Source organism: Chiloscyllium punctatum, chromosome 4 (genome assembly GCF_047496795.1).
Source record: "Chiloscyllium punctatum isolate Juve2018m chromosome 4, sChiPun1.3, whole genome shotgun sequence".
NCBI classification, from domain to species: Eukaryota; Metazoa; Chordata; class Chondrichthyes; order Orectolobiformes; family Hemiscylliidae; genus Chiloscyllium; species Chiloscyllium punctatum.
Genome location: NC_092742.1, coordinates 32,504,682 through 32,519,619, shown reverse-complemented (window position 1 = coordinate 32,519,619; position 14,938 = coordinate 32,504,682). Strand labels below are relative to the sequence as shown.

Sequence of the window (14,938 nt, the reverse complement as noted above, 5' to 3'; positions counted from 1 at the left end):
CATCCCTAATTGGCCAGAAGGCAGTTAAGAATCAACCAGGTTGCTGTGAATCTGGAGTTACATGTCGGTCATACCAGGCAAGGAAAGCAGGTTTCCTTCCCTACAGAACATAAGTGAACCAGTGATTAAAGTGGCTCAAGGGGTCTGGTCAGGAGGGGTTGTTGTGTTTGGCTAAACCAGGAGGCGTTGGTATTGGGTCAGCTGAAGAGTGTATCAAGTTGGGGCAGGGTTTTAGCTCAGTGGTTGGGGCCATTCCGTCCAGAGGTGTCAGGGATTGGTGCTGGATGTAGTCAGGGGGTGGGGTCAGGGGTTAATCACCTAATTGGGTCAATAGTATAAAAGTTTCCTCCAAGGTTTTTAGCTAACTAAAAATCTTAAGTGGGTCGAAGTCTTCCAAAATCCCGAAATCACACTCCAAGTTCAGACCATTCCAGGTGCCGATATCCAGAAAATTCCCAGAGTCAGCTGCATTGGGATTTACCCAAACTCCTGACAGATAACCCGGATCCACACTGCCATAATATCTATTTCCCCTTTTGAATTCTTAAGGCCATACCTCTTTTATTTTAGCTTTAAAAATTCTTTGTTTAAAGAAGCAATTTTGGCAAGGTAATTTAAAAACATATTTGAACCATAAGTGACTGGTCAGATCATGTTATCGCTTCTGCTGGTTTTTCTTACTTTATTTCAGTTTTGATGGAAATCAACACTGAAAATGTGCGTCAAATTGAATTTGCATTGTGACACTCGGTATAGTATCTGTCAGTGTAGCCACCACAAAGCTGCACGCAGTCTTTGTAGCAAACTATTTAAAGTTCTTTACACCTGTCTTTTAAGTGTCCTTCAAATCCAAATCATTTTGATCACTAGATCACAGACGGCTTAGAAGATTTATTGTACCATTTTAGGGATTTAAACATCTTTCTTAGCAGAGAGTAGATACCTGAGATTAATAACTTACTTATTGGCTAAGCGTTAATCGATTGCTTGTGATAGGCTTTCCAAATTGTGATGCCTACGCAAACTCTTGTTTGTAGTCTCTCCAGATAGAACTCAAAGAAGCTGGCTATACAAATGGCTGGCATATTGATGAATGTGGCAAATTTTCTGGAATTTGATTCTCCATGTGTGATGTGTGCGTCAACTATTTCACTTTGTGCCAAATGTTGAAATTTATAAAATCAGAGAGTTGGCTGATTAAGTCACAGTTGCTGGTGCAAAAAAAACATGAGACTGAATCATTATGAGCACAAAGAAGCCAAAAAGAAATTCAAGATACTTGAGGAAAATTTCCATTATTTTATATTCATGAACTCTAAACTGAACATAAATGTCATCTTAAAGGAAGACCTTTTTTCTGTCTATCAGGATTACGTTGTTGTCTTTCTGTTGTACCTATTCAGCCATAGTTAAGTGGCAGCATTCATGCATGAAATTGAAGATTGAATTGTTCAGTTATTGAGAGAAGCCGTTAATAATTCAGTTGCCAATCATGTGGGGCAAAGGGCTAACAATACATTTATTCTAAGAATAGCTACTGAGCATGTGCTTAAGCAACTGAGTCATAATGACATCACATTACATGGTGCAGGCACTCAAGGGCGCAGGGTTCCAGAGATAGCCTCTCTTTGCAGCTCTACTACATTTGTTACATTTAATAAAGTTTGTTGATGATAACAAATATGAGTGTAGACATCCTTCTATCAACAGCCCAGACTCGATCATACAACAAATCATGCTAAATAAGATATGCCAGCCATTCAATTCACCACAATTACAACTAACATTTGTAACTTAGACAATTGCCTTCCACTGATGGTATGAAACTAGGCTTTCATGTCCATCTGTAACAGTCATGTGATAATCCACTCGCTGGATGTGTACTGCTCCTTCAATATTCAAAAATCTCAACGCTATCCATGACAAAACAATCCACTTGACTGGTATCCCACCCTTCAACTTCAACGTTTATTCTCTCGACCACTAATGCACAATGTGTACCATCTTCAAGATGTATTGCGGAAATTCTGCAAGGCTCCAGCAACATCTGCCAAACCCTAATTAATGGTTGAGGATGATGGCAATAGATGCATTTGGAAAATCATATCTCACTAACCTGGCTGAGTTTTTTGAAGAGGCGACAAAGAAGATTGATGAGGGAAGAGCAGTAGACGCTGTCTATATGGACTTCAACAAGGATTTTGATAAGGTTCTGCATGGTAGAGTGGTTAGTATGATTAGATAACGTGGAATCCAGGGGGAACTGGCCAATTGGATACAAAATTGACATGAAGGTAGGAGACTGAGGGTAGTGGTGGAGGGTTGCTTTTCAGACCAGAGGCGTGTGACCAGTGTTGTGCCACAAGGATCAGTGCTTTTCATCATTTATATAAATGATTTGGTTGTGAATATAGGAAGTATATAGTAAGTTTGAAGATGACACCAAAATTGTTGGTGTAATGGTTATTTCAGACTACAACAGGACCTTGAGCAGATGAGCCAATGGCCCAAGGAGTGGCAGGTGGAGTTTAATTCATTTTAGTATTTTGGTTGTATATTGTACTTTGGTAAGGCAAACCAGGGCAGGATTTAACCACTTAACGGTAGGGCTTTGGGGCATGTTGTTGAACAAAGAAACATGGGGTATGGGTACATAATACCTTGAAAGTGGTGTCACAGGTAGACAGGGTGGTGAAGAAGGCGTTTGGCACCCTTGCCTTTACTAGCCAGTATATTGATATAAGAATTGGGATATCATGTTGTGGCTGTACAGGACATTGGTTAGGTCACTTTTGAATCCTGTGTACAATTCTGGTCACCTTTCTATAGGAAGACTGTAGTTAAACTTGAGACTGTGCAGAAATGATTTACAAGGATGTTGCCAGGACTGGAGGGTTTGAGTTATTGTAAAAGACTGAATAGGTTGGGTTTTTTTCCCTTAAGTGTCAGAAGCTAAGTGGTGATCTTATAGAGGTTTATAAAATCATGAGGGGCATGGATAGGGTGAATAGTCATTTCCCGAGGATGGGTGGGGTGGGGGTCTCCAAAACCAGACAGCATAGATTTAGGGTTAGAAGGTATGGATTGAAAAAGGACCTGAGAAGTATTTTTTTCTCACACAGGGTGGTACATGTATGGAATGAGCTGCCAGAGGAAATGGTGGAGCCTGGCACAATTACATTTTTTTTTAGATTAGATACCCTACAGAATGGAAACACGCCCTCAGTCCAACAAGTTCACACTGACACTCTGAAGAGTAACCCACCCAGACCCATTCCCCCCTGACTAATGCACCTAACACTACAGGCAATTTAACATGGCCAATTCACCTGATCTGCACATCTTTGGATTGTGGGAGGAAACCGGAGCACCCGGGGAAAACGTTCAAACTCCACACAGACAGTTGCCTGAGGCAGGAATCAAACTCGGGTCCCTGGTGCTGTGAGGCAGCAGTGCTAACCACTGAGCTACCATGCCGCCCTGAAGACATCTGGATTGGTCCAGGAATAGGAAGAGTTTAGAAGGATATGGGCCAAGCGCTGGCAAATAGGACTAAGTCAGATTGGGATGTCTGGTTGGCGTGGATGAGTTGGAGCAAATGGTCTCTTTCCATACTGTGTGACTCTATGACTTTGAAAACAACACCACCTGCAAATTCCTCCTCAAATCATACAACGACCTGACTCATAACCATGTCATTGTTCCTTCACTATTGAGGAGTCAAAATCCTGGAACTTCCTTCCTTACAGCACTGTGGACTGCAGTAGATCGTGTGAACAACTCATATCCACCTATTCAAGAGTAATTGGAATGTGCAATAAATATTGTCCTAGCTAGTGACATATGTCCCCTGAAAGAATATAAAAATAGTAATGACGCAATGGAATTATCTTTTTGTCCCGATCTTACTGTGTTGTACGTTTGTCAGACAGTTGATTATATTTGCCTTTTTTTCTGTATGCAGGTAACCGTTACGGGGTATACACTCGGGATTCCAGATATTATCATGGGAATAACATTTCTGGCAGCAGGAACAAGTGTTCCAGATTGCATGGCTAGTTTAATAGTGGCCAGACAAGGTAGATAAGTATTTCATGATTTTACACTGGTGTATTAATGAAACATTGTGCTAACTTTGGCCAGCTGAGCTGAGATTCATCCATAATGTTGTTCCAGCAGCCCAATGCATCATTAAAAACATCGCCCCTGTTTGATCAATAGAATTGATTTCTCTTTTTTACAAGAATCAAGGTTAATATTGATAGCCTTCCTGCTTTAGAAATTTTACCTTGTCAGATTTCAGCATCTTGGAAATTTAATTATACAGAAACCTCCTTTAAATTAGTTGGATTGAATAATAGGTCAAGTTTGTTATTTTTCTATTATCAGCTGGGTTTAGAAGAGTCAGTATAACTTGAAGAGAACTTGTTCTCACTGGTGTTAATGAGTGGAAGAAAATTGAAACTGTTGTATAGAAAATACAGCTGTAAAGAATCATAAACGGGTGTTATAATGGATCCAATTTTTGCGGATTTGAGTTTGAATGGTTGTAGAGATGCCTGGAGTGTTTATTTTAACAAGGTCAATGAAAGGTCATTGGAATGATGTTTCTCAAAAACCACAAGATTCCAGATAACTGCTGATTTTGATTACATGAAGTTACTTTAATGAAAACACCAGAATCTTTTGATGACTGGGTTTTATAACTGTTCTTTTCGAACAGTGCTTTGCAAGCGTCAAGTTTTCAGTTGGCCAAAGCCTGCTGGGGAACAGACTGCTCAATTTGTGACTCCTGTCTTTGAAGCACCTTTGCTGATTATCTCTTTGAAGACTGACTGGAAGACGTTGTAATATATTGCTTCCTGAGCAAGCTGTATCTGTAAAGATCCCAGAAACCACTACTTGTGTTTGGTGATGCCTGTCCTCACATGTGGTGGAATGCCAGTCCAACAGGCATCTGAATATTACACACCTTAGTTATTTTGTTTTCCAAGAATTTAGACTTATTGGCCAAAAGCATTTTTTTTGTCCCAGAGTGAATCTCTGTTGAGAGAAATCAGTTTTGTTTTCCTTTACTCAATGCATATGTTACTGCTTGTTTTTGGGCTATTTGGATGAATAAGCATTTACATTTTCATATTCTAAATTAAATATTTTAGTCAGTTTATCATCTTCGTTGAATAGGATTTGGTTTACAATAAATCATTAATTTTGTAACTAACCAAAGAAATCTGGATCATGGATCTTTCTTATTTTTCTCTGTTTTAAACTTAAAATATGATTGATGGTGTCAGTTTTCCACAAAGTTAGTTTGTGAACTGTGTCCTGTACAAAATATAGCTGTGGTAACTGTTTGAAAATGTGTGGATAACAACCTTAACAAAGACTGCCATCTATTTTTCCCCCCTCTGGTATGTTGTTTGAGCAGTTATTTGAACCCCTCAGCTGAAGGGTGAGAGTGGCAGCCATCAGGAAGGTCTAAGAGGTCGACAATAGTCTCTCTCCTTGTGTCAGAGCATAAAACACTCCACTGTTAATAGTTTTTTATCCCTGATAGAAGGCCCTACTCATCATAGAATCATACAACATAGAACAGTACAGCACAATACAGGTCCTTCCGCCTTTGATGTTGTGCTGGCCTTTTATCCTACTCTAAGATCAAACTCACCTACTATCTTTCATGTTACTACCATCCATGTGCCTATGCAAGAGTCGCTTAAATGTCCCTAATGTATCTGACTCTACCACTACTGCTGGCAGTGTATTCCACACACCTACCACTCTCTGTGCAAAGAACCTACCTCTGACATCTCCCCGAAAACTTCCTCCAATCATCTTAAAATTATGGCTCCACATGATAGCCATTTCTGCCATGGGAAAAAGTTTCTGACTATCCACTCTATATATGCTTCTCATCATCTTGTACACTTCTACCAAGTCACCTCTCATCCTTCTTCACTCCAATGAGAAAAGCCCTAGGTCCCTCAACCTTTCTTCATAAGACATACCCTCCAGTCCAGGCAGCATCCTGGTAAATCTCCTCTGCACCCTCGCGAAAGCTTCCACATCCTTCCTATAATGAGGTGACCAGAACTGAACACAATATTCCAAGTGTGGTCTATAGTGCTGCAGCATAACCTCACTGCTCTTAAACTCAATCCCCATGCATTTGAACATACGAAAACCAAGCTTGTTCGTTTCAAATGCAGGGCACTTCAGAGGAATATCACACCGCATGACACTCCGTTGATATGCCTCAATAAAACTTTTGCAGACTTAAACATTGGTATTATCTCGGTAAAATTCCAAAACAAGTGTTTTAATGGATTTTGTTTACAGATATGTCCTTAAAAGTTACTAATATTTCATCAATTGTTGTGTAGACAGCATGTCAGACTTTTATAACTGTTTATTTTATTTAGGGATGGGTGACATGGCAGTGTCGAATACAGTGGGAAGCAATGTCTTTGACATTCTTGTAGGCCTAGGTCTGCCATGGGGTCTTCAGACAATGGTTATTAACACCGGTTCTGTTGTAAGTATATTTTACTCTTTCTGCTCAACAGTTCAGTTGCTGTTCACACTTAGATACCTTTACTTCCTCATTGTTCTTTGTGGATTTGGGAATCACAAGGGTTGAAAAAGAATTGATTCTAAAGATGTTGCCTTCTGGAGAAATGGTATGAAAATGAATGCTTGCAGTCCAATTCATTAACATGGTCCTTTCTTCACGATTATAAAGTCTGATTTATAAATCAGTCTTTGATTTGATCCCTGGAATTAACATCTAAGTTTTGGGATGAGCAGTAAACATTAAACTTCAATTATATTTGAAATGTATTATGCATCTGCTTATATATCATGTATTCAAATTATATTTAATTACTTCATTAGCTAAGGCTTCCTTCTGCTATCATACTGTGATCATTTTGCATTTCTCATGATGGGGAAATAAAACATCTACCTGCCTCAGAGGCAAGAATGCTTTCACTGAGAATGAATTCTTTTATAAAAATAAAAAAGGTGGAAAATATTATCCCAAAGTTCCATCTCCAGCTAAAATCACAGTTAAAAATACTGAGCTCACCGGGAAATGTTCTCCGAAACAGATGACCAACTCAAGTGCTGTTGAACTGACTCTGAGGCAAATATTCCTTAGTGATGCTGCAGTGTATCCTGGATCTTGTGATTGAAAGGTTTCATTTTATTTTACAGGTGCACATCAATAGCAGAGGACTTGTTTATTCTGTCATACTTCTTCTAGGATCTGTAGCACTCACAGTAAGTATACTTCTTTCCACAAACACAAATATTCCCTCGAGGTGCAGCTTGTATCTCCAGATTCTGGTATTAGAAAAATAATGTTTTGAAATCTCCTGACTGAAGTAATGGCTGTCAGTTTTCAGTGCCATATTGTGCCTTCTACTGGCCAAACCTGGAACTGCATTGATAGTACATCAGGAAATGATGGCTTCAGGCTGGAGGACGGGGAAAGTACTATTGGGAGCAATGATTTGGAGATGCCGGTGTTAGCCTGGGGTGTGCAAAGTTAAAAATCACACAACACCAGGTTATAATCCAACAGGTTCATTTGGAAGCAAAGTAAACCTTCTAAATAAACCTGTTGGACTATAACCTGGCGCTGTGTGATTTTTAACATTGGGAGCAATATACAGTTAGTTAATTTAAACATATTTTGAACATGATGGGAGAAAGTTAGGAACATAGATGCTGGATAGTAAGAGTTGAAAGTGTGGCACAGGAAAAGCACAGCAGATCAGGCAGCATCTGAGGAGAGCAGAATCGATATATCGGGCACATTCCAGATGAAGGGCTTATGCCCGAAACGTTGACTTTCCTGCTCCTCGGATGCTGCCTGACCTGCTGTGCTTTTCCAGCACCACATTTTTTGATTGTGACCATGGTGGCCTTATAAATAGTAATGATAGCTGTGACACAGTGGGAAGGATATTTGGGACTGTATACTGAACTCAACAGCATTAACTAAGAGTTCTGTTTAATACAGTAAGGATGATTTTAAACTTTAAACTTCTGAGTTGCGGGGGAAGGGAAAGTGAAAGCAACAGGGAGTATGGAGTTAAATGGAAAGACAAGCAGCAGGATAGCATGTGTCCAGGCGGATTTAAACTTGAGGCAGGCTGGGAATGCAGCAAAAAGGAAGGATTACTTAGGACATCTTATGACTTCCAATATCTCTATGGATAAGAAAGTTAGCATTAAGGCACTTTACCTGAATGCTCGTAGCATTCGTAACAAAGCAGATGAACTAATGGCACAGATCATCGTGAATGATTATGATGTGGTAGGCATCACAGAGACGTGGTTGCAGGGGGGTCAGAACTGGCAGTTAAACATCCAAGGATTTTCAACTTATCGAAAAGACAGGGAGGTGGGCAGTGGGGGCGGGGTTGCCTTGTTAGTTAAGAACAAAATTAATTCTATGGCTCTGAATGACATAGCGTCGGATGATGTGGAGTCTGTGTGGGTGGAATTGAGGAACCACAAAGGCAAAAAAACCATAATTGGATTTGTGTACAGACCTCCTAACAGTGGTCAGGACCAGGGACGCAACATGTACCGGGAAATAGAGAAGGCATGTCAGAAAGGCAAGGTTACATTGATCATGGGAGACTTCAATATGCAGGTGGACTGGGTAAATAATGTTGCCAGTTGATCCAAATAAAGGGAATTCATGGAGTGCTTACGGGATGGCTTTTTGGATCAGCTTGTCATGGAGCCCACAAGGGAGCAGGCTATTCTGGACCTAGTGCTATGTAATAAACCAGACTTTATAAAAAATCTTAAGTAAGGGAACACTTAGGAAGCAGCGATCATAATATGGTAGAGTTCAGTCTGCAGTTTGAAAGAGAAAGGCAAAATCAGATATAATGGTGTTACAGTTAAATAAAGGTAATTATGAGGGCATGAGAGAGGAACTGACGAAAATAGACTGGAAGCAGAGCCTAGCGGGGAAGACAGTAGAGCAAAAATGGCTGGAGTTTATGGGTATAATTGAGGACACTGTACAGAGGTTCATCCCCAAGAAAAGAAAGATTATCCAGGGAGGGATTAGACAGCCGTGACTGACAAAGGAAGTCAGGAAATATATTAAAGAAAAAGAGAGATCCTATAAAATGGCCAAGAGCACTGGGAGATCAGAAGATTGGGAAGGCTACAAAAACAACAGAGGATAACAAAGAGAGAAATAAGGAAGGAGAGGATCAAATATGAAGGTAGGCTAGCCAGTAATATTAGAAATGATAGTAAAAGTTTCTTTCAATACATAAGAAACAAACGACAGGCAAAAGTAGACATTGGGCCACTTCAAACTGATACTGGAAGCCTAGTGATGGGAGATAAGGAAATAGCTGGAGAACTTAATAAGTACTTTGCGTCAGTCTTCACAGCAGAAGACATGAGTAATATCCCAACAATTAAAGGGAGTCAGGGGGCTGAGTTGAGTATGATTGCCATTACAAAAGAGAAAGTGCTAGAAAAGCTAAAAGGTCTTAAAATTGATAAATCTCCTGGCCCAGATGGGCTACATCCTAGAGGCCTGAGGAAATAGCGGAGATGTTGGTTGAGATCTTTCAAAAGTCACTGGAGTCAGGGAAAGTCCTGGATGATTGGAAGATCGCTGTTGTAACCCCCTTGTTCAAGAAAGAATCAAGACAAAAGATGGAAAATTATAGGCTAATTAGCCTAACCTCGGTTGTTGGTAAAATTCTAGAATCCATCATTAAGGATGAGGTTTCTAAATTCTTGGAAGAGCAGGGTCGGATTAGAACAAGTCAACATGGATTTAGTAAGGGGAGGCTGTGCCTGACAAACCTGTTGGAATTCTTTGAAGAAGTGACAAGTAAGTTAGACCAGGGAAACCCAGTGGATGTGGTCTATCTAGACTTCCAAAAAGCCTTTGATAAGGTGCCACACGGGAGGCTGCTGAGCAAGGTGAGGGCCCATGGTGTTCGAGGTGAGTTACTGGTATGGATTGAGGATTGGCTGTCTGACAGAAGGCAGAGAGTTAGGATAAAAGGTTCTTTTTTGGAATGGCAGCCGGTGACAAGCGGTGTCCCACAGGGTTCAGTGTTGGGGCCGCAGCTGTTCACATTATATATTAATGATCTGGATGAAGGAACTGGGGGCATTCTAGCGAAGTTTGCCAATGATACAAAGTTAGGTGGACAGGCACATAGTACTGAGGAAGTGGGGAGGCTGCAGAAGGATCTAGACAGTTTGGGAGAGTGGTCCAGGAAATGTCTAATGGAATTCAATGTGAGCAAATGCGAGGTCTTGCACTTTGGAAAAAAGAATACAAGCATGGACTACTTTCTAAACGGTGAGAAAATTCATAAAGCCAAAGTACAAAGAGATCTGGGAGTGCTAGTCGAGGATTCTCTAAAGGTAAACATGCAGGTTGAGTCCGTGATTAAGAAAGCAAATGCAATGTTGTCATTTATCGCAAGAGGGTTGGAATATAAAAGCACCATTGTGCTACTAAGACTTTATAAAGCTCTGGTTAGGCCCCATTTGGAGTACTGTGTCCAGTTTTGGTCCCCACACCTCAGGAAGGACATACTGGCACTGAGCGTGTCCAGCGGAGATTTACACGGATGATCCCTGGAATGGTCGGTCTAACATACGAGGAACGGCTGAGGATCCTGGGATTATATTCATTGGAGTTTAGAAGATTAAGGGGAGATCTAATAGAAACTTACAAGATAATACATGGCTTGGAAAGGGTGGATGCTAGGAAATTGTTTCCATTAGGCGAGAAGACTAGGACCTGTGGACACAGCCTTAGAATTAGAGGGGGTAAATTCAGAACAGAAATGCGGAGACATTTCTTCAGCCAGAGAGTGGTGGGCCTGTGGAATTCATTGCTGCAGAATGCAGTGGAGGCTGGGATGCTAAATGTCTTCAAGGCAGAGATTGATAGATTCTTGATGTCACAAGGAATTAAGGGCTATGGGGAGAATGCGGGTAAGTGGAGTTGAAATGCCCATCAGCCATGATTTAATGGCGGAGTGGACTTGATGGGCCGAATGGCCTTACTTCCACTCCTATGTCTTATGATCTTATGGTCTTATTTTGTCCCACATAGCTCTGCTATTCCATAATACTGGCTGTCAATCCAGCTTCTCCCAGATAGTTGTGATGTCAGATGCACCAGACATAACCCCTTGATGTCTAGTAGTCTCCTTACACAAGGAGAATATCAAATAGAAATTCAGTCCATCCTAGGAGACTGTCTGACCTCCTGGATTAATCAAAACGTGTCCAAGGAATTGTATTGGCCCTGATTAATGTGAGTCTCGTGGCTTCCACCCAAATCAGAAACAGAACCAACTCTGTCTTGAAATAATTCAGCAAATCAGGGTTCACCTATTCAACAGCTCCACTATTTCTCAGGAAAACAGGAATAATCCAACATCCATGTGATCCATCTAGTTTTGCCATTAGTAACCATGATCTATCCAGTTGAGAGACGATTATTTGCGTAAACATAATTTGGTCACTCGACTCAATCACTCAAAACATGCTGTGTTAGAAAAGCACAGCAGGTCAGGTAGCATCTGAGGAGCAGGGGGATCAACATTTCGGGCATAAGGCCTTCATCAGGAATTTGGAGGTTGAGGAAGGGGGGCTGGGAGATAGATAGGGGGGTGGGAGTGGGGGTGGGGGTGAGGTAGCTGGGAAGGCAATAGGTAGATGCAGGTGGTGGGGGGGGGTGGTGGTGATGGTGATAGTTTGAAGGGGAGGATGGAGCAATTGGGTGGGAAGGTAAAATGGGCAGGTAGGACAGTTCAAGAGACTGGTGCTGAGCTGGAGGGCAAGAGGGCGGTGTCAATCACTTAAAGCCTACACTTGTCTAAAGTAGAGGGATCCAACTCATTTCAGGCTTACCCGGCTAAATGAGCTTTAACTGGAATTTAAAACAATGGCACATACTGCACACTTTCCAAAGCACCATTCCCCATTGTGTGAGGAAACCAAACCTGGACACAGTTTTAACTGAAGCCTCACCAAGCTCATGAATGATTCCAAAACTGTAAACTTTTATTTATATCGAATAGAACTGCACATATAACCCAGAAATGTATTTATTTTAGCAATAAGGGATGAGCCATAGAAGTTTAGAAATTGATTTAACTAAATATCTGCTCCTCTTTTCCTTCACCACTGCCTTTAATTCTCTTCCTTTTTAAGACATGAGCATATTGAATGTTTTAACTGCCCACATGTGGAGCAATACTTTTTGTAGCTAGACATCATTTGCTATGAAGACACTCAATCCTTAAACATGTCTTGATCTAATTGTAGTAGTTAAGTTTCCTCAATAGTCCTAATTCTTAATGCACCTTGTTTTTATCAAGCTGAAGGCTGTAATCTGGGAGTTGTGTTTATCGGTTTGATGATGGCTTTATTAGTTTGGGAGCTGTATTTATCAATCTAATGACTACATTTTTGAGTGTGAGAGCTGTGTTCATTATTCTGATGGTGCATTTATTAGTTTGGAAGCTGTATTCATCAGGTTAATGTTAGCTTTCACCAGTCTGGCAGCTGTATTTATCAGTCTGGGACCTGTATTATCCAAGTTTCCATCATTGCGCTGCATTGTACAAACCAAGAATTTGATTATCTGTTCTGACTGTTACTTATCATTGAATGTTAAATTTAGCAGCTTGGCAGTCTTGTATTTAGTGGTCTCATGTGCCTCTCCTGGGACATTATTAAGAATTTGCAATAGCCTACGTCCGAAAATAATATTCCATCTCTCTATTCAACAGTAACTTCTATCACTCATACTTACCAGCCTGATGTCACTATTTATCATTCCAAAACCTACACGTGCAATTTAGTACCATGACTTGGCAGATTGTGAGATATACAGACAAGTCTAAAATAATCATTACAGTCAGCACACCCTTGGATGTAAATATAATCCGACAGCATTACTGTCAGTGTGAAGTCCACCTGAGCTTGCCCCCAGAACGACTGGTTCACTGTTGATCGGATTCATCTGACGCAGTCCTGGCAACTGCTAGGACTGTGTTCTGATACAAACACTGTAAATAAGACATTGAGAGCCAGCTATTTGACTTGGAGAGTATCACAGCTGTGCAAAATTCTATCATAATCTAATGTCTACCAGAGTCAGATATGTGTCAGTGAGAATCAACAGCTGATTAGGGTCATACTCAGTGGAAAGGCAGATGGTCATGGTTGTTGGAGGGCAGTCATCTCAGCTGCAGGACATCTCTGCAGAAGTTCCACAGGGCAATGTCCTCAGCCCAACCATCTTCAGCTGCTTCCTCAATGACATTCCCTCCAGAATAAGGTCTGAAGTGAGACTGTTCACCAATAATTGCATAGTGTTCGGCATCATTTGCAACTCCTCAGGTACTGAAGCAATCCATGTCCAAATGTAACAAGGTCTGGACAATGCTAAAGTTTGGGTTGAGAACTGGCAAGGAATATTTGTGGAGGACCTCCACGCCTCTAACAATAAACCAAGGAGCCCTTGCCAACCATCTCTGAGGCAGTTCTTCCCACACAGAAACTGCGAAAGGGCAATCTGGCTGGCAGCGACTGACCTGAATTAGGGATAGCTGGGCTTTAAACCCGACACTGGAGGTGGGAACCCTGAAAGTGATGGTTGTGATGTGTAACTCTGTCTCTGGCAAGCACAGCATAGCGCTTAGCTGCAGTGAGGTGTTGAGCATATATAATGAGATGAGTAGCGAAGAGTTATATGAGAAAACATATAATTCTTATATGTACAAAGCTTATGGAGAGAAACCCTTCATGAAACTTCCCAAAATCAGAAAAGTCACCCCGTAGCTTTTAAAACTAATATTTTCAGCAAGTTTTGAGAAGATTTGTAGCTCAGGTTGAGGTTTTGGATGTAGGTTTGCTCACTGAGCTGCAAGGTTCATTTGCAGACATTTCATCTTCAGTGGGCCTCAGGTGAAGCAATGCTGAAAATTCCTGCTTTCTATTTATATGTTTGGGTTTCTTTGGGTTGGTGGTGTCATTTCCTGTGGTGATGTTATTTCCTGTGGTGAAGTCACTTTCTGTTCCTTTCCTCAGGGGGTAGTAGGTGGGATCAAACTTGATGTGTTTGTTGATAGAGTTTCAGTTGGAATGCCGTGCTTCTAGGAATTCTCGTGCATGTCTTTGTTTGGCTTGTATAGGTGATTTTTCTCTGCTCTGCGTAGTTCTTCTGTGCTGCAGTGTGTATTGGTTCGTTGAAATAATCGCTCTACTGTAACATTTAGAAATGGCAGTTTGTTGTTTTCCTCCTCGTTAGTGAATTTTATGCCAGTAAGGGTATTATTGATGGTCTTGAAGATTTCCTCTAATTTGTTTCATTTAGTGATGACAAAGGTGTCATCCACGTAGCGGACCCAAGTTTGGGTTGGATGGTTGGCAGAGCTGTTTGTTCGAGTCTCTGCATTATTGCCTCTGCCAAGAATCCTGATATCGGAGATCCCAGGGGTGTTCCGTTGGTTTGTCTGTAGGTTTTGTTGTTGAAGGTGAAGTGTGTGATAAGGCATAGGTCCACGGACTTGATGATACTGTCCTTGGCTCGGATTAATGAAACCAGACAGATCCAACACACCACGCTTCTACGGATTACCCAAAATTCACAAACCAGGAGCCCCCCTCCGACCCATAGTCTCAATACCTAGAACACCAACTTACAGATTGGGCAAGGAGCTACACCAAAGACTGAAACACTTAGTAGAAGACACGCCACTCCATCCAAGAATTCTTGAAGACCATCAAAGACACTACGATAGAAGAGGATAAAATAATGGTCTCCTTTGTTGTAACAGCCCTGTTTACATCAATCAACATTAACCTGGCCAAGGAAACACTGACTACACTATTAGAAGATCTAAAGACACAT

The 14,938-nt window shown here is 41.1% G+C and overlaps 1 protein-coding gene across 2 annotated transcripts in view; it reads left to right on the top strand.

Moving 5' to 3' along the window:
* The window catches only part of LOC140476162 (sodium/potassium/calcium exchanger 4-like), a 314,028-nt gene that overhangs the window by 284,615 nt on the left and 14,475 nt on the right, over positions 1–14,938 (top strand). For both annotated transcript variants that reach the window (XM_072568328.1, XM_072568327.1), the window contains exons 13-15: positions 3,965–4,079; positions 6,423–6,535; positions 7,216–7,281. In XM_072568328.1, the coding sequence (XP_072424429.1) occupies positions 3,965–4,079; positions 6,423–6,535; positions 7,216–7,281 (294 nt within the window). The remainder of the gene's footprint in view (positions 1–3,964; positions 4,080–6,422; positions 6,536–7,215; positions 7,282–14,938) is intronic.